At 46.0% G+C, this 17,845-nt stretch overlaps 1 protein-coding gene across 2 annotated transcripts; it reads right to left on the bottom strand.

Moving 5' to 3' along the window:
- Window positions 1-619: 619 nt before the first annotated feature.
- Window positions 620-17,178, bottom strand: LOC139050855 (uncharacterized). Of its 2 annotated transcripts, none has more exons than XM_070527649.1 (6): window positions 17,045-17,178; window positions 14,980-15,169; window positions 12,393-12,511; window positions 10,169-10,245; window positions 4,885-4,974; window positions 620-837 (listed from the first exon to the last, which is right to left on the bottom strand). In XM_070527649.1, exons 2-6 carry the CDS (start codon window positions 15,085-15,087, stop codon window positions 638-640), a joined length of 594 nt encoding a protein of 197 aa, XP_070383750.1. In that variant the 5' UTR covers window positions 15,088-15,169; window positions 17,045-17,178; the 3' UTR covers window positions 620-637. The 2 variants fall into 2 exon arrangements, with proteins under 2 accessions (XP_070383750.1, XP_070383751.1); XM_070527650.1 differs by lacking the exon at window positions 17,045-17,178 and adding an exon at window positions 16,889-16,962.
- Window positions 17,179-17,845: the final 667 nt, after the last annotated feature.

Raw genomic sequence — 17,845 nt, 5'->3', positions numbered from 1 at the left:
GAACCCTGGGAGTTCGAAATTAATCCAGTACAGTACAGTGGTCCACTGACTTATCGGCTCATTCTCTGTGCTGTTCACTCACTCTTTAACCCACTCACTCTTTAACCCACGCACTCATTAATAAGCTCACTTGCTCACTGACCCGCTTACTCACCGACAAACTCACGCTTTACTCACTCCCTGACTCACAACCCTCTCATTCACTATGTAATTCACTCAATATTCAGATCAGTCAGTCACCCACTCAACCACTCGTTACACACTTGTTCGATGACTAGTCCACTCAATCCTTCGCTCACTCACTCAGTAACCCACCCACTCACCCGTAAACAGCCCTATCGCTAGCCTAACTTCTCACTCGCTTACTCGCTCAACAACCCACTAACTCGCTCATTAGTCAAACGCTCACTCAATTACCAACCCACGCGTTCGCCAACCCAGCGATCAGTCTTTATTTCACTCAACAACCCCCCCACCCCTCTCTCTTCCCAACCCGTTGACTCATTAATACGCTCACTCACTCATCACTCACGCAAACGCACTTACTCACTCGCCAACCATTTCACTAATGACCAGTCTGTTCACTCATTAACGCACTCGCTCACTTCACACTGCCGGCAGGACGCTTTGTAGCTCTTTATTTAGAGGGGTTCGACACAAGCATCAGTGTAAACAAGCCGTCACCTTCGCCGTTTTTTATGAGGCAGCCGGTTGGGAACCAGGGGTTTCTTATGACTTTGATTCCTGCCTTCCGTATGGCCCTCCACGCTTTCCGCATAATTGGTCTGGGAACACGGCGCATTTGCTTGGTCAGCAGAAGTGAGAGAGTGCTTCCGACTGTAAGAAATGAAGTTAAGATAAAAAAAACTAGATCAGGTCAACACAGAGTCATGCCCCCGTGTTCTAGAACGTTCCTCTGGTCTTTACGCTATACTTCGACTTAATCGATGATGATGACGACGTTTATTAACACCTCCTTTGAAATGGGGCGTTGACAAATAGTTTTAGCTCACCAGCTGTGCTATACATCGTCTTCAGTCTAGTATTCTGTCCCCATTTCCTGAATGCATTTTTTCCCTTGCTTAAAGCATCTTTCTAGTATATCTAGCTTTTGCCGTTGACTATGCCTGTAACGGATCCGTTCCTATGAATCTCTTACCTTCTCAATCCGGTCCTATCTATCTCTTCCCTACTCACGAAAGCAGATTAAAAAAGTTTAATTACAGGGTTTTACGTGCCAAAACCACTTTCTGGTTATGAGGCACGCCGTAGTGGAGGACTCCGGAAATTTCGACCACGTGGGGTTCTTTAACGTGCACCTAAATCTAAGTACACGGGTGTTTTCGCATTTCGCTCCCATCGAAATGTGGCCCATAATTCAATTCCAATTTCAAGTTACATGCATAGGCGCGGAGAAGAAAATAGGCTGGATCGCGCAATTCCTGGTCCTTGCACTTTTTCTCAAGGAACTCTGCACTCACATGTTGCTCCTTTAGGAATTCCCAGGCGAATAAGCGTATTGTTGAACTCAATCTCGATTTATTTGTACCGACCTCCTTGTTTGCGCTGTTTCTTTTGGAGTTTCATTTTACTGTCGCTGTGTTGTTTTGAAAATTACGTTGTAATTGTAACGTCGTGGTGCGTGGAATAGCTCCTCCGACCTTGTTCTTTCACACAATCTGTGTGCGAAGTGTGGGAAACGGTAAGGTTCTCGGGTGTTTTTTTTTAACATTGGAAAAAAAAATTGCCTATGGCATATAGCATGAACACGCACTCATTGTGCTGGATTACTCGAAGAGGGGGATTTACCCGGAAAATCAAACTGCATAATTGACTAATTAACAGAAAATTACTAATGAACTTTTTTTAAATTAAGAACTTTAGCACCATACTGCAGTGCACGAATTGAAGCCAGTGATTTCGCAACGCACATCCACTTGAAACGAATTTTTGAAACTAGCACCAGTTTTGAGACAAGCGCCGTCTACTTACCGCACAATGCCGTGTTTCTAATCACTTTTTTTTAACAAAACGCCTTTCTTTGCATTGAAGTTCAAAAATTGCACAACAAAAACAGCAATGCATTTTGTCACAAAGTTTGAGAACTCGTATCTCGAAACTTATGTCATGCTCAGAATCCATTACAGGCGCGTAAGACTTTTGGAAGTCACCCGCTACAACTAGTAAATTGAAATAGGTGCCATAATAAAATAACTTAACCATTAATTAGAAATGCTCCGTTAACGATGAAATAATCATTTTGATTCCTCCTGAAAATAATGTCCCCTTCTAAGACCAATCTAGCTGGAGAAATAGAATTGTACTCTGTGCCATGAGTGATTTATAAAAAAAAATTGTTAACGATAAAATAAACGTCATCATCATCATCATCATCATCATCATCATCATCATCATCAGCCTGGTTAGGCCCGCTGCAGGGCAAAGGCCTCTCCCATACTCCTCCTACTACCCCGGTCATGTACTAATTGTGGCCATGTTGTAAACACCATACACTGCGTGTTTGCGAGACGAGAAGTCACCAGCACCATTTCTGCGCCAACATATACTTATTGATAACATGAACAAAAAGAAAAGGAATATGGCCTCACCTGCTGCGAGCAAAACCATAAAGGCCCTCAAAAATTCCAAATACGTAACCTTTCAGTTGATGCATTTACAAAGATCACCCAAATCTACAGAAGTTCGTATGACGGCTGCTAGAAACTTTCACAAGGCTGGCTGCCGCGGTGCCAGCTTGTTCTACAATACTTTATGGCAACTTGGGTAATTATTTCTGGGGTTTAGTATTTTATCAGAAACACGGTTTGCTACGTATCTTATACTCTATACTGCGTATTAATGCAACGATTTTTTTCTCATATAGTAAAATATAGTAGAATCGAAATGAAGCGATAACTTTTTGCTGAACCGGCTTCATAGCCATGGCGAACATCAGAATTTGCGCTATAATCGCCAATACAGATAAGTATTTGGCAAAAATATCCGTATATTTCATCACTGCCTTTCGGGGGCATATGTTTTGACTACAGAACCCAACTAGGACACTACTCACAGCATAACATTTCATTAGAAAGTTTATGCCTAGCTCCACCACCTTTGAGAAATTCGGACTCTCGATCTCTCGTGAAGGAAATCGCCTGTTTCGGTAAATTGTTTTGCCGTACTGCGTTTCTTCCATGTTGCGAAAACATATAAACGTAAACAATAAAGCTAGAGATTTTAAGCATATTTGTTTCTTTGACCGGCACTTTTCACAAGAACGCTATCTATACGGGTACACATTTTACGATTATGACGATGTGGGGAGAGGGTTGGTTATTACGAAAGCATGGCGCATTTGTTTTTTCAGGGGTCGACGTAACTTTCACGTCTTAGTAATTTCGCAAATGTGGCCTCTCCCAACTTCTGCCCTGGGACGATAGAGAGTTTTCGATTGGGGGACGGAAGCGTTTGCCCCTCCCCCCCCCCCCCCCCAAGCGCTAGGGGGCACCAACGCTTGCGTCCCCCTCATCTAAATCTCCCTAATGGTTGGAGAGCTCTACCAGCCAAAGCTAGCGGAGGCCACGACCCGAGCCAGTCGGTCAGACTTGACCCAGGGTTTGGGTCGGATCAATGCCGGATCGACGCAAGTTGGCGCAAGAGCTCGCTGGTGAGTGGAGCGGTGAATCACATTTAACGCTATCTTAGATTTACATTTAATCTCTTTGATTTAGCCAATCAGTATGTGCAACTGGGTGTATGCCCGTTCTCGGCCAATCCTCCAGATTTCTCCAATTATCCAGTCCAACTACGATTCCTACACAAAACCTGAACATTTATTGTCGACTCCCAGGTCTCCCTCAAGAAAACCAGTTTGTTAACAGAATGGAACTTATATTTTACGTTTTCTGTGATTTACATTTTATTTGCTTAACCATTAATTGGTATGTGCTGCTGTAATTGTGTACGTTTTTGGCAAATCCTCCAGAATGGGTATTTCCCAGTGTGACACAGGATGTACACAATCACTAAATGTTATTGGATACACGTCGTACTTTTCTGAGCGTACATCTGTCATCGCCATTCTTTTATTAACAAAGATCACGCATCGCCTTCGTCCTTGTGAAGTCACTGCGTATTCGTCTCACATTGTGCATTCACCTGAATTGGAGTTCGCGCTTCGGGTATACCTTGTGAAAGTTGCTGTGAATAAACATAAAGAATATACGGCATAGCAATAAACTTGTCACCTTTGTGATGGGTAAACATTCCATGGGATCACACGTTTCACTGGATGAAAGTAAACAAAATTGTACGCATCACCGTTAGTTGTGCAGCGTTTATTTAACCGCTTTACTGAACGCTCGCCCACATGGATTGTAACATTTGTGTTGATCTACAGTATTTTCTTGACCAATTAGACTAGACACCAATTTTGCAAGCTGCTTCCTTTAAGGGTGAGAAAGTATTCAACATTCGGTTCGTATTCAATTCGCATTCTATTGGATTGAAAAAAAAAATCTCGCGATGTGAACACCGCTTCGCAAAACCCATCACAAGATGAAACACTGAGTTCGAGACTATGCGGTAATGCTTCACGGTATTTGTTTTTGTTTTTCTTTTTCGTAAATATAGTGCCCCGCAGACTATTTCCCTAGAATAGCAGCTTGGGCTTGTTGGTTTTCCATCCTGCTGTTAGCAGCGCAAAATGTAGACGAGAGACGAAACAAGAAGACACCACAAGCGCTTGTGGTGTCTTCTTGTTTCGTCTCTCGTCTACATTTTGCGCTATTAACAGCAGACTATTGTGGCTGACTTCCTGGTGACTATACTTCGGCGTACAGCACGTTAACGCTGGTTCGCTTCTCCGCAGGCTATACTTACACCGATTGCAGGAATTCTCGAGCGCCCATGTTGTGTAATCCGTGTCCAAGATTTGGTAGTAGATCACCCCGTCGGGACTCAAATCATTGTCTGCAGTGAACACGACCACAAGTTAAGCTCCTGATGACGCGTCAAGAAATTTCGATTCCAACCGTCGTCTACTTGCTCGTTAAGAAAATCTGACCATAACACGGGTCACATTAAGGTGTATTGTTACTATTCCATAAATACGTGGCGGTCTCGAGAGAAGAATACGCGCCACTTTGGCTAAGTTTGATCTTAGCAACTGTGTTACCTACTACACCAAAGCCATAATGAAAAAAAAAACTGCAAAGCTGATAACGGCCTAGACATTTCACTGATAATAATAGCAACACTAAAAACACAACTGCTTAGCAGATAACACGGGCACCTGGTGGTTAAGGTATAAGATGCGGATCACAGAATATGGCCCCAGAAATTTCCAGCGCGCCGCGTACGCCACCTGATCTCGTAGATCACGTCCAAGTATCGCGCTGTTTATAAACGTCTCCAATTTCGCGTTACTTATGCCGAACATCAATGACATCGTTATTGTTCCTTTCTTTAGTTTTAGTTAAAAAAAAAGAATCCAGCAGAACCCATGTCACGATGGATGTCGACAATAATTCGATTAACAGTGAAGCAATGCAGCGCCGCACTGTATTGCCGTGCTGCGCCATCTGGCGGTGCCGCCATGAATTCCGCGCATAGTGCCTGTGTGAATATATGCACTCAGACACAACTGCTTGATAGTATATGTTGCGAGTTCAATTACGCGCAGTGCCAGAGAAATGGTGAAGTATCTTTTTTTCGTAGTTGATGAAACGCACGTGCCTATGTGATTCAAGTTGACCTAAAAGAAGTTCACTGAAGAGTGGCATTACCCCGTGACGCATACACATTGACCCAAATTTGTCCGACCGCTGGCTTCAAACCCTGGTTCTTCGGCACAGCAGCCTGACGCTGTACCCATCAGAACGTGAACTACCGAGTGAAGCAAGTTGGCAGGAAAACGGTTAGAGAACAGGCAGACGGACATGTACTCCCTTGAAAGTGCACAAAGTTCCGAAAGAATGCTAATCGCGTCAACAACATGTATCCTTGCGAGCTTTTCGTGACGCATCTACTCGAACCTCGAACTTAAAATTTGGCGAAATACTGTATAAGATGCTTGTCCCCATCAACGGTCTGTGATCGCTTAAGTGACCAGCAGCTTCCCCCCCCCTTTTTCTTTTTTTGTACGAGGCACACTCTTCCAATCAGTCAGGCTGTAGGGATTGGGTCACCTGCCCCGATGCCAGAAAATATATTGGCGAGGTGATCCCGTGCTTTGTCTTCCAGACGCTTAACAAGACCAGCAGGTACGGCATCCAGTCTCTTTGTTGTTTGCACTTCAATGCGTGTAATCGCCCTGTCCAGGCCCAGCCCTGCCTTTTTACATTTCATGAGCTCGTTGTATACTGGAGCAATAGTTTCCCGACTTGTCAGTCCCTTTAAGGTGTTCGTAGCCTGTTCAAGCTCAGGGTGGTATAGCTTCCGCACATGCTCTGCGAAGTGCTTGCTAAGATCAGTGATGAGCAGAGCAGTATCCTCATGCCTAATCTGCGGAGCAGCTACGTTCCTGTCAAGGGAGGGCACATACGGGCAAAAGTGCTTAGGGCTGTTTCGCGTGTCAGCAGTCAGCATTTGGAACCGTCTATACTTTCATGTTCAGCGACTTAATGCGGCATTGCTTGCAAGCAGCTCTTTTACAGCGAAGCTGTATATAGTTAGGGTTCCGTGCATTTTTGTTCTCCGTGAACAAAAACTATCATCATAAATGGCTCATCCCTGTAAGCAAGAAAAAAATACAATGGGTCATAGCCCCGTAAGGCAGAAGCTACAGTGACAGTGACAAGAACTTTGTTGGATTGTTCTGAGGAAGTTGGATCAAGGGTGGCTCCACCCACGACGGGACAGAAAGGTGATGACTCTCTGCGACGTCACGGGCCTTTTGGATGGCCTGTAGTTGATGCGTGAATTCCGAGTTTTTCAGCAAGGCGTCCCACTTGGAGTGGTATTGAGGGGCGGAGCCCGCGTTGTACGGGCACAGCCAGAGCACGTGGTTGAAGGAGCAGCATGCGTGACCGCATTTGAAGCACGACTGCGTGAAGTTGGGGTTTATCCAACTAAGCGCTCTTGGGGTGAGGTAGGATCTCGTCTCTAAGAGCCCTAAAGTAACGGGCTGAGCCCTGTTTAGTTTCGGGCTGGGGGGAGGGAATTTCCTCCTGTGGTGTCTGCAATGCGACGTAATTTCGTGATAGGTGGTAAGAGTATCCTTGAAAGGGCAATCCTGTGGAAGAGCCGGACCGTTAGCTCGGGCGCGGTTCCTGAATTCACGCGCCAGGCAGTTGTCCCGCTCGTTAGGGTTGCAACCCGCTTGGTTGGTTATATCGTTCACGTGGGCCGGGAACCACGCTTTGCTATGACCTACAGTTTCTTCGCCCGTAGTGGTACGAAAGGATCCGTTGACGATGCCGGCTGCATGTTTACAGAAACTAGAGCGGACGGGAAAGCCCTCACCGCCTTGCGCGAGTCGTCGGAGAAAATGGTCGTCGGGCCTTTCGCAGCTTGAAGAGCCCAGGGTATCGCAGTTTCCTCTGCCTCGTTCGCGTGTTTAGTGTAGATTGACGCGGCGCTGATAAGTGTTCCGCGTGCTTCAACGACCGAGATTGCACACCTGTCTTCACTGCCATATTTGGCGGCGTCGACAAAGAATGCATCTGCCCCGTAAGGATCGATTCGTTGTAGGATGGTTCTAAGCCGCGCTCTTCTGCGGCCTTCGTTATATATCGGGTGGATGTTCCAAGCTACAAGCACTCAGCAAAGTGGAGCGATGGCTCATCGATGGTTCATACCACCGTGGTTCATCTTTAATGGTTCATCATCAATGGCTCATACCCCCGCGAGCAGCGGCTCATACCCCCGTAAGGTGGTGGTGGTAACAACTTTATTGAGATTCTGCTCAGTGATGTTCTGGCAGGCCCGAGTCCTAGGATGGCCCCTCACGAGGAGCGACCCTTTCGGCCCAGGCAACGAGGGCTTTTTGTACTTTTTCATCCGGCGTTCTGAGCAGCTCTTCCCACGTCTGTTGTGAGGGAGCTGGCAGGAGCGACCTGGGAGGGGGTAAGCCCTCGCACCCCCAAAGAATGTGATTTTGGGTAGCCAATGTTTGATTTGTGCAATCTTGACATATTGGGTTCCATTGCCCGTTGGTAATTATGGCTAGCCAATGTGGGCTGGGGAACGATTGTAAGCAAGCAAAAAATGCAATGACTCATAGACTCGTAAGGTTCGTGGCTACTGAGCGCGAATTGGCTGCGATGACACTACCCCTGCTGTAGTTGTCGGTTATTTCAATGTGGATATGTCGGTACCGAAAAGGGAGCGGTTTACGCGTTCCGTGTTGCAGCCGAACCGCTCCAACCGACCATCCAACGGCGTACGTGCATCGATTTGACATAATCAAAGAATGTGATTGCGGTTGCGAGTAAAATAATGACCACCGATCAAGACAATAAATCAGTGTGCGTACTTTTTGTCACGATGATCACCCATCAAGACAGTAAATGAGTTCGTACCTATGTTCAAAATTGTGTGTCGCCTCTGTGTCGTGAAAAAGTTTCGCTGGTCAACCATCTTCACAGAGTAGAATGGCTCTTGATTTTTTTTCAAATAAAGAAATCCCACCATGTTTCTTCCCATTCACTTAGACATTTACAGCTTTTCTATGTGTTCAGGCGAACTGTGTCCCACTGTCCCACCATGCCTTTCACCGTTTGCCACCGCGAACTGATGCGAACGTCGTGGGCTCGCATTGTATGCCGCAGTTCATCTACATACGCATCATAGGTAGGCGACGCCAGGTCAAGGAGTCTGCATTCGAACCCCGCAGTTATGCTTTCATAGGCCACTTCAGTCAGGTGGTGGAAAGCAAGCTCATGACAGTCTTCAGCTGTATCCCTGGCGCCATGCAGATGCTGAAATGGTGACCTGCTGCTGAAATGCTGACCTGCCAGCCTTTACTCCCCGAAACTCCGTTGGCATCGAGCTCATGGTGGTCCGCTTTTTGCATGTCGATGTCCCTAAGTGACCATCCTTTGTTGCACAGCTGTCATCGTTGTCACATATGTCCAGCCCTCCGCAGTATCCCGCGGGCAACTCGGACATCCCCTGCTTCGTCTCCCATGCTGTCAGATTGTCCGCTACAGTATCGGGAGGACTTATTGCTCGCTCGGTCCCTTCCTCCTGTCTCACGCTGTCACGCCCAAGCAACGTCATCTGCAATCGTTGCAACTTGCACCTGCAGGACTCCGCATCTGTGGGTCTCTTGGTGCAACTGAGATTGAAAGGCCTTAAGTACTCGATTCTCCGCTTCTCGCGTCTCTTGCTGCAACTGAGATTAGGTGGACTTAAGTTCTCGATCGTTGGCCTTCCACATCGCCAACAGTCCTGCTCCTAAGCTTTGTACTCGCACAGTTTACTCCTCCTTATGCTGTCGCAACTGCCACGTTCGTCTTTCAGAGCTGTCAGCTGGACGCAGTGCTCACTCTTATAGTGACGCCTGTGCCGGTTCTTCTGCCAGAGACTGGAAGGGTGTGTCAAGGATTAAAGCCCCTTAAACTTCGCAAAATAGCAACGCTCTCCTCCTCCGCCTCCACTCCTCCTCGTTTATCCTCTCTTTCACGCTCCCTCCTCGACAGTGGCGCCACCTACACTGCTCGAGCGTAGCAATGGCGCCAACATGCGCTCCTCGCCACTCCGTAGGCGCTTCTCGAGCAAAAATGGCGCTGACGCACGGCGCGAAATCCCACGTGATGCTATTAGACCAATAGCGACGTGGCGTCGGCCTCGACCAGAGTGCGCGAGGAGGAGGCGGCAGTCTTCAAAGCGTGGCAGTACTTTACGAAGTTTAAGGGGTTTTATCAAGGAGACGTGTGGGGCGCCTCCCTTAGGCCGTTGAGAGAACTACTGCTTGCGGCACGGGACAGCCCGGGCTCGGGTACGTACGCTCGGTACGCCCAGTGGTCTGAGGTGGCCTGACTTCAGGAATACATTTCGGCTGTATATTCTCCGATCAAACGAAATTTCGATTCAGAACAGAGGTATTCAATAGGCATTCGAACTTCCGAATATTATCTCGGTCCTATACTTTATATAGTACATGCGTCTCGCCATTGTATCCAGCTGTATTGCGGTATAGAGAAGAAAAATGCTGGCTTACCTTTAATAAATCGAATTTTGTCCGATTCGAGCGTGCCGCCGGATGCGGTCTGATTCCAAGATTTAGCCCCGACCCTCCTGAAATGCAATTACCGGACGTGAGCACTTTTGCATGGTGAGTCAAGCACATGAATGATTTTTTTAAATTTATATTGGAGGCTGCATCTCTCCTGGCCACCGCGGGTATGAAATTGTTAGCCGCATGCGAGAGGTGACCATTAAAAAAGACCCATGTCCCGGTTATCATAATCCTACAGGATAATATGGGTCTATTTTGGAAGATATGAAGTATCATTTGTGAATATGTAGGAATTATGAGTGTGAGACATATGAATTTTAAAACGGATGTTCGTGTATTCCATACGCGAATTACCAGTGCTTACTGCCAGCGTCTGTAGTAGCAGCTAAAAGAACCTTTTTTTTCGGATGTCTATTTCCAGAGTAAAGAAATCGAAACTCGTGCATATTGAGTATAACGTCAAACCCGGTTTTAGCGATGGTGTTCATCCTGACAAAATGACCGTTCTAAATGCGTAGAGAGGCTTTATGGCACGAGCATAATGGGATTCTCAACATTTGACTCTCTGCAGTAAACTCTCAGCTGTACGAACTTGGGTTTAACGAATATTTCAGAACAACGAACTTTTAGAAAATCCGCGGCAGTTTTTTTATGCATTCAATGCAAAAATCTTTCAATTAAACGAATAGCTGAATAACGAATATTTCAGCTGAACGAACTTGACCAATGGATCCGGGCTCATTTTTGAAATCTCTTCAATGAAGTTTTGCGCTCTGCAGCACTGACGTCATCAAATCGTCCCTCCAGCGGCGGCTATGTGCAGTTTGACAAGTGAGCTGGTTACCCATGCTGAACTATCAGATCTGTAAATCGTTTACAGTGTTAGTCCCGAAGAAGAAGAGTGCGACGAGGAAGTAGAGGCGGATTCAAGTCCTGTCATTCTAGCCGAGGCTGTAGGATGCCTTGGAAAGTTGCGAGACTTCGTGTCTCAGCAACGAACTGTGCCAGAGTGAATGCACAAGAACATGGACTCTCAGGACAGCTTCGTTACTTCTTGCGCTTTAAGAGCAACAGTGCAAATGAAAATTACATTTTTTTTTCAAAGTGAGATAGGTGGCGGCGCAACTGCTACGTACTTTGTATTCATTGATGTACATAACTCCATAAGTTGCATTTAACGTGTTGTTTCATATTCTAGATAATATTTAGTATAGTGAACTTTCAGTTATTTCTTTGGGTGAGAAGTGTTTATGGCGAACTCTCAGTTGAGTCAACTATTTCCTTGGGTCCCTTGAAGTTCACTCAACTGAGACGTCACTGTATTTACTTCTTAACTTCTGCTGCGCCAGAATCATGCTTGGGAATGTGGTTATAGAGTAACTAACAACAAGCTAGCAAAAATTTCATGGGCGACAATGCTAAAACGGCTCCTATTACTTTAATATTATGGCTAATGCGTTTCGAACGTAAATAAATACTGTACTCTGCGCGTATACGTGTTGAAGTTTACGGAGCGCCGAAGACTTGGATGTGAGCGGCAGCAGCGCTAGCAGCTACATCTTGATGTGTTTTGTTTATCGACATAAAATGTCAAAGCCATGTCTCCGTGTGCATTTATTTTTCTGTTTGTTTAGTATCGTGCGCGTCGAAGAAAAAAAACATTAAAAGCCGCAACACGCTAGACAACGTAGATATGAGTCTGACGCCTAGGCACAAGCACACCACCCGTAACTGCATTAACAGCTATACCCAACCTGCTTGATTGCAACGTCACGAGATGGAGCAACCGGAGCTGCTGCCCACAGCTATGCAGCCGGTATTTGTAACTTAACATCTTTGTCGCTAATTTGAGCCAGTTTTTAGCCACCGTAACGACAACTTTGCCTTTCGGAAGCCTTGTCAACTTTTTTAGTGACTTTTGTTGGCCATTAACGTGTCTGGCAGTTCTGTAAGAGAAACTGCGTTACTGATCACGGAAGGTGTCAACGCAGCTAAATTGCGACATTTTCGGCAAGCGCACACGGCGCTTTAGTAGCTATATATTTGATATTAGCTGAAACGCTGTTTTCTCAATCGGTGCAAAATTGCAAAGATTGTTCTAGCGTGTTGCACTTACTAAAACTTCTTGCAGGGCTGGTTGCCTATTTATGCTTAAAGAACATACAGCGCTACGCAGACAAAGACGACAAGACAGCCTGGCGCTTACCCGTGTCTTAGAACTTCAACGACGCGCCCTTTCTTGGGGTAGTAAAGTCTTGAGGTACATATGGGATATTCGTGGTGTACATAACGGCCAAGGGCTGCGTACCATTCCTTGCCCGCAAACTGCAAAGATAGAGGAGGTACATGAACAAAAGGAACATGTGACTGCTCTTTCCCGCCTGCAGATCGCAAGCGCTGCTTTGAATCGTGACGAATATGAAGCACCAAGCAGCAGTTGTGCGCGTAATAATTCGAAAGCGTATGATAAAGGCCTCGAGGAATTTGTGAGCTGTCGGACCGAGAAACCTTTCCCTATCAACGCGAAAGCCCCGTGGTCGCAGCATCTTTTTTACAGGAGTGAGTTTCCTTTTCTTTTTGTCAGTGATACCCTCCGTGGAGCGACCTGAGGGAGAGAAATAAAGGAATGCAGTTAATGTTTACGATACTCTTTTACGATATTTGTTACGTGACCTTGCGAGCATTGTGCCTGCGGAAATAAAGGTATAACGAGAAACTTTGACCTCGTATGCAAACGCTTCTCCTTGTCTAGGGAGAAGTGCCCTAGGGAGGGCTTCTCCCTCTAGGGAGAAGCCCTCGCCAGGGGTAATTCATTCAAGGTACACGGCAGCCATACGGTGACTAGTTTCTTTTTGCGAAACACCTTCAGCTGTCAAGAACCTGACACCACGCTGTTCAACTTTTTGAGCGTCCATTATGTCACGTAACCATGTTCGACCCAGTGTATGAGAACATTAAAGAACATTTGTCCTCACACCTGCGTGACACTTTTATAGATGAGAGATGTCTGTGTGCTACGCGCATGCCTCGCAGGTAATGAACCGAACTACTACTGCGCGCGCGGGGTGGGTTGGCTCACTTTCATTTGACTCGCCCTCGTACATTATAAATGCGAAGGTACAATGGAATATACAAATGCGAAGATACAGCTTGATAAAGGGAAATAGAGTGTCACTGCACATATACACAAAACCTCACAACAAGAAAATCTAATATACGCGTAAGTCTCCAATAGATCTACAGGTATCTAAGAAAAAAGTCACCATATATAATGCGTGAAACAAGGCATGTAAACATGTTAAGAAATCACAGTCACAGATCGCAGAATCCTAAGCCCCCCCCCCCCCCCCTCCCTCCACTCCCCCTGATAATCGCGCTCGACAGAAGGCGGCGCGCTTAAAGCCCCTTAAACTTCGTAAAGTAGGGACACTCTCCTCCTCCGTCTTCACTTCTCCTCGTTTCTCCTCTCTTTAACGCTCCCTCTTCGACCGTGGCGCCGCCTACACTGCTCGAGCGTAGCAACGGCGCCAACATGCGCTCCTCGCCGTTCCGTAGACGCTTCTCAAGCAAAAATGGCGCTGATGCACGGCGCGAGGACCCACGTGATGCTATTAGGCCAATAGCGACGCGGCGTCTGCCTCGGCCAGAGCGCGTGAGGAGGAGGCGGCATTCTTCAAAGCGTGGCACTACTTTACGCAGTTTAAGGGGTTTAGGCACGCTTCCTCCCCGCTTTTCTCCCTTGTGCACACAAGGCTGAGCCACCATCGTCGTCTCACCGATGCCACCCCCCCCCCCCTACGCTTTCACTCGCACATGCAGCATGCAGCGCGCGGTCACGATGTTATAGCCCTTAGACTTTATAGGGAACATGACGGCGACGGCGGGAGTGCGCCTGGAGTATCGATATAATTGCTATCGCAATAATATATAGTAAGAGTGTCCGGCAATTGAAGCGTCCCGGGTGGCCCATTACTATCGGCAAAAGAAGAAGTAACAAAATCGAACTTTTACCATGCGACAATTCGCTGCGCTGCAACAATGTCTTTTCATTTTCTTTTGTGGGGCGGGGGCAGTGAAATGGAAAAAAAAACGCGAAGGCATGTTGACCACAATCGAATGTCTACTTTGGGAACCTGCCGATGGAATATCGAAGAAAACGTGAGACGCTTGGTCCATAGAGAACCATACGCATACTGCTCGGTATCCTACACCGGCGACACAAGACTTAGTGCGCCGCACGGTGGTCGGGGCAACACGAGAAAAAACGCATGCGCTCTGGCTGGCTCTGACAGCCCGCGGGTAGCGAGAACAAGAAAATTGAAGAGGCTCAATGTGTCCTCGCGAATAAAAGTTAAAGCAGAAAAATAAATAGGAACGTAGTTATCTTTGCTGGCTTTGCTGTCTTCACATGGATGCTTTGGCATAGGTGAAAAAAGAATGTTGATATTTTTTTTCTGTGACATGAAGGCATAAATGAACACGAAACGTTCATTTGAGGAATCGTCAGTCATTCCTGCGCAGGCCCAAATGACATGTAACCGGCAAATGGAGGCGTCACATGGTTACGGTAAATGGTCACTATGTAAACAAGAACAGCGTTCTTCGCAAAGACCAATGAAAGCACCGGTTAAACCGATTCTCACAACGCGTAAGATCTGAACATTCTTGGTGCTGTAGACATCACTATCTCTACGCTTTGCTTGGGTTGTGAAACAAAAGATTAAACAAAATCAGTTCACCTCTGCAAATGGCGTGAAAATAGATCAAATGAACTTACAGAGTAGTCAGAATACCTTTCCCCAGTCTATCTTTTTCAAGCCTTTCGCCTTGCACCAGTGCGCTGACGATGGTGGTACGTCGACCAGCAGGACCAGTAGCAGCGCTGGTATTGCGACATTCATGGCAATCTGCTGGACGACTGCGACCGAGCTCTGGATTCCAGAAAAAAAAAATTCCCCAGGGCCAAGAAGAGAGGGGTGTAGGCTGCAAGGATCGGTGTCGATTGTCAGTTAGAGAGCCAAGAGAGACGTTTATTTTTTGAGGCAGGATAATACCACACCCTTCTGCAACGTAAAACGATCGCACTCAACAAGGCAAGCATGAAGCTTGACAACCGCTTACAATATATTTTATGGACATACCAAATTTATCTCGACATGAGGGACCTGGCGCAGCCGACATCGTGGGGACGCGTCATAGCAACGGAGCAAAACTTGCCGACACAGCGACATCACAAATAAACTCTCAAAGCAACAACGCGAGCCAAAGTGACAACATCACCTAACACAAAAGGAGACAACGCAAATAAGGAACTCTCAAGAACAAAACCCTTTTTTACATCTTTTAGGAGCTTCCAGAAATGCTACTGTCCTTGCAAATTTATTTTTGATGCTATCAACACGCACTTTTGCATAGTTCTTGTTAACGGTTTACTGACTAGTGCTATTGATCCGGAGTAATGGCGGTGTACTTGGAACGAAGGTGATATGCGCCTCTGTCGGCAATGCCACAGTTCCACTTTGGAATTTTATGCTGTGCCCCCAATATTGTGCATTGATTGCACGCTTGCACCTTGTCGAAGTAAATGTACCTTCTTTAGGGAGTACCGCAGCTCCTGAAAGCAGGGTCAAATGCAGGGCAAACATATATTTACTCCATCAGAAGGAGTTGGGAAGACACTTCTTGTGTTCAGAACCTGCACCCTTGGAACGGTCTGCTTAGACGGTGAAAAGGGTTACTACCTCCCGAAGAACCATGTAGGGCATAATCTCCACTTTCTCAATTACGCCCACTAACTACGTCATCGACGAGGTCATCTTGTGATGTCACTAATTTCACGTATTTTCCAGCGTTCGGGTTAGGGGCTTCAATGTGGGAATAAGGTGCGCAACGGTTTTGAGGCTTCTCATTATTTTTTTTTCAATATGTAATATAATCATTAACGAAAACCTTTTATCTGATGTCACGTGGACTGCGACAACCTGTGACGTCACGAAGCCTCACTTTCTCAATTATGCTCGAAAACTACATTGTCAAAGACGTCCATGTCAACGACTTACAATTGGATTCATCGGCGTTCGGGTTCGGGTCCTTACTGTGGGAAACGAGTCCGTAAAGGTTTCCAGACTTTTCACTCATTATACACTTGACCGCTTCCGACCAGATTTCCGCAGTCTATGACTTCACGAAGAGTCTACGCGGAAATATAACGTTGGAGTTGGCAAATTCTTGTTCTCATTGCACGAATGTGTTGTAGACCTTGTCGCTTCGGTTGACTTGCGCCATACAGCTCGCATGATTAGCAATACCAACGAACTGCAACACAGTCCTAAGGTATATGCAGATGTTCACAGTCTCGGATGAATGTTCGAAATACAAGTACAGCGAGAAGTCTTTGCAATCGTGGTGTCGGGCTATTCAGGGTTCACGAATGAACATTTCTCGGCAAGTATACAACGCGGGGACGTTTACCTCGGGCTCTGCGCGATAATTGTGGGGACCCTCTTCACAGTGAAGTCGAAGAGTTTCGAAAACATTGCTGTATAAAAGCGATCAGCAAGAGTTAATGCTGCACAAGGTTGCTGAAAAAAAAAGTTCAAGAAAGGGTACTAGTGAGGTTGGGAAGCTATTAGTGGTGTAGCTGCGAGTAACTGGCTTTTGATGTAGTCCCTAATAGCAAAAAAAGATAAATATAATAGGTACCCGCGATTCCTCAGCTTAATTTTTTGGCACTTTCGAAGGATTTAATTACGCTACGCACAAGTCTTGAGACCCAGTGATGTTTCCCAAAAGTGACAAGACATCATATAAAGTTCTGGAAGCGAAATATAATTAGCAGCGTTCATCAGGACAACTTACCCGAGCTAAAGAAGCTTCGAAATCTATATCGAAGGATGTAGGCACTACTTGTTGTGTGACGTGTACAAAAGAAAAGCTTCTATGCCTCTCTATGAGCTCTATCGACTGTGTTGTCCGAACACCATCAGTTATTGTACCGTTAACCTTCTTCTAAATTCTATTTTGTCCAGATAACTTTTCAACGTCGTATTCAGCGCGATCTATTTCTTTTGAACAAGCAGTAAGTAATGCAACTCGTCACGTCATTGCACCTGTGGTTGGAGGTGAAGCGGGGTTGCAGTATGACTGTTCCGACTTGTGACATAAGCAAAAAAAAAATAGCCCTACGATTGTTTTCGTTCGCTTTCTTCACTTCAGTGAAATGCAATCCATTGTTCTTTGCAAGCTTCTGACAATTCTTTTCATATTTTTTGTCTAATTAAAATATATATGTTTTATTTTTAATCTGCACTCTACTTTCTGATTTTCTGATTGTCCAACTGCCACTTTCCAGAGGCACGTGTCATGGGATCGCTCGCATTTTGACGTGCTCGATGATATTTGCAGTGCCCCAAGACTAACACAAAAATAACCCTCGTCTTCGTCATCGTATATATAATTATCATAATTATTGACCCTCCTTTCAGGCCGATGTCCTAATCAGGTTCATGATCGTCATTAGGGAACTGAATATGCGAATTAAGTTCTACAAAAAAGGAGGGGTGGTCGGATCCTCTCAGTCCAGAGAGAGAGAAGTTTAATGATAGGAAATGCCGAGAGGTCGGCCTGAGGTATATTCCTCTAGCCAGCTACTTGGCATTG

The sequence above is a fragment of the Dermacentor albipictus genome, chromosome 10 (assembly GCF_038994185.2).
Source record: "Dermacentor albipictus isolate Rhodes 1998 colony chromosome 10, USDA_Dalb.pri_finalv2, whole genome shotgun sequence".
Classification (NCBI taxonomy): Eukaryota; Metazoa; Arthropoda; class Arachnida; order Ixodida; family Ixodidae; genus Dermacentor; species Dermacentor albipictus.
This window is presented reverse-complemented; position numbering and strand designations above follow the sequence as displayed.

What these genes read in the sequence shown, in the direction of transcription:
- LOC139050855 (XM_070527649.1), bottom strand. Translation starts at nt 15,087, where the DNA reads ATGAATGTCGCAATACCAGCGCTGCTACTGGTCCTGCTGGTCGACGTA. An exon ending in GTTGAAGTTCTAAGACACGG is followed by an intron (nt 10,246 to 12,392) that starts GTAAGCGCCAGG and finishes ATTGCATTTCAG; the next exon opens with GAGGGTCGGGGCTAAATCTT. An exon ending in CGAGAATTCCTGCAATCGGT is followed by an intron (nt 838 to 4,884) that starts GTAAGTATAGCC and finishes CATTTCTTACAG; the next exon opens with TCGGAAGCACTCTCTCACTT.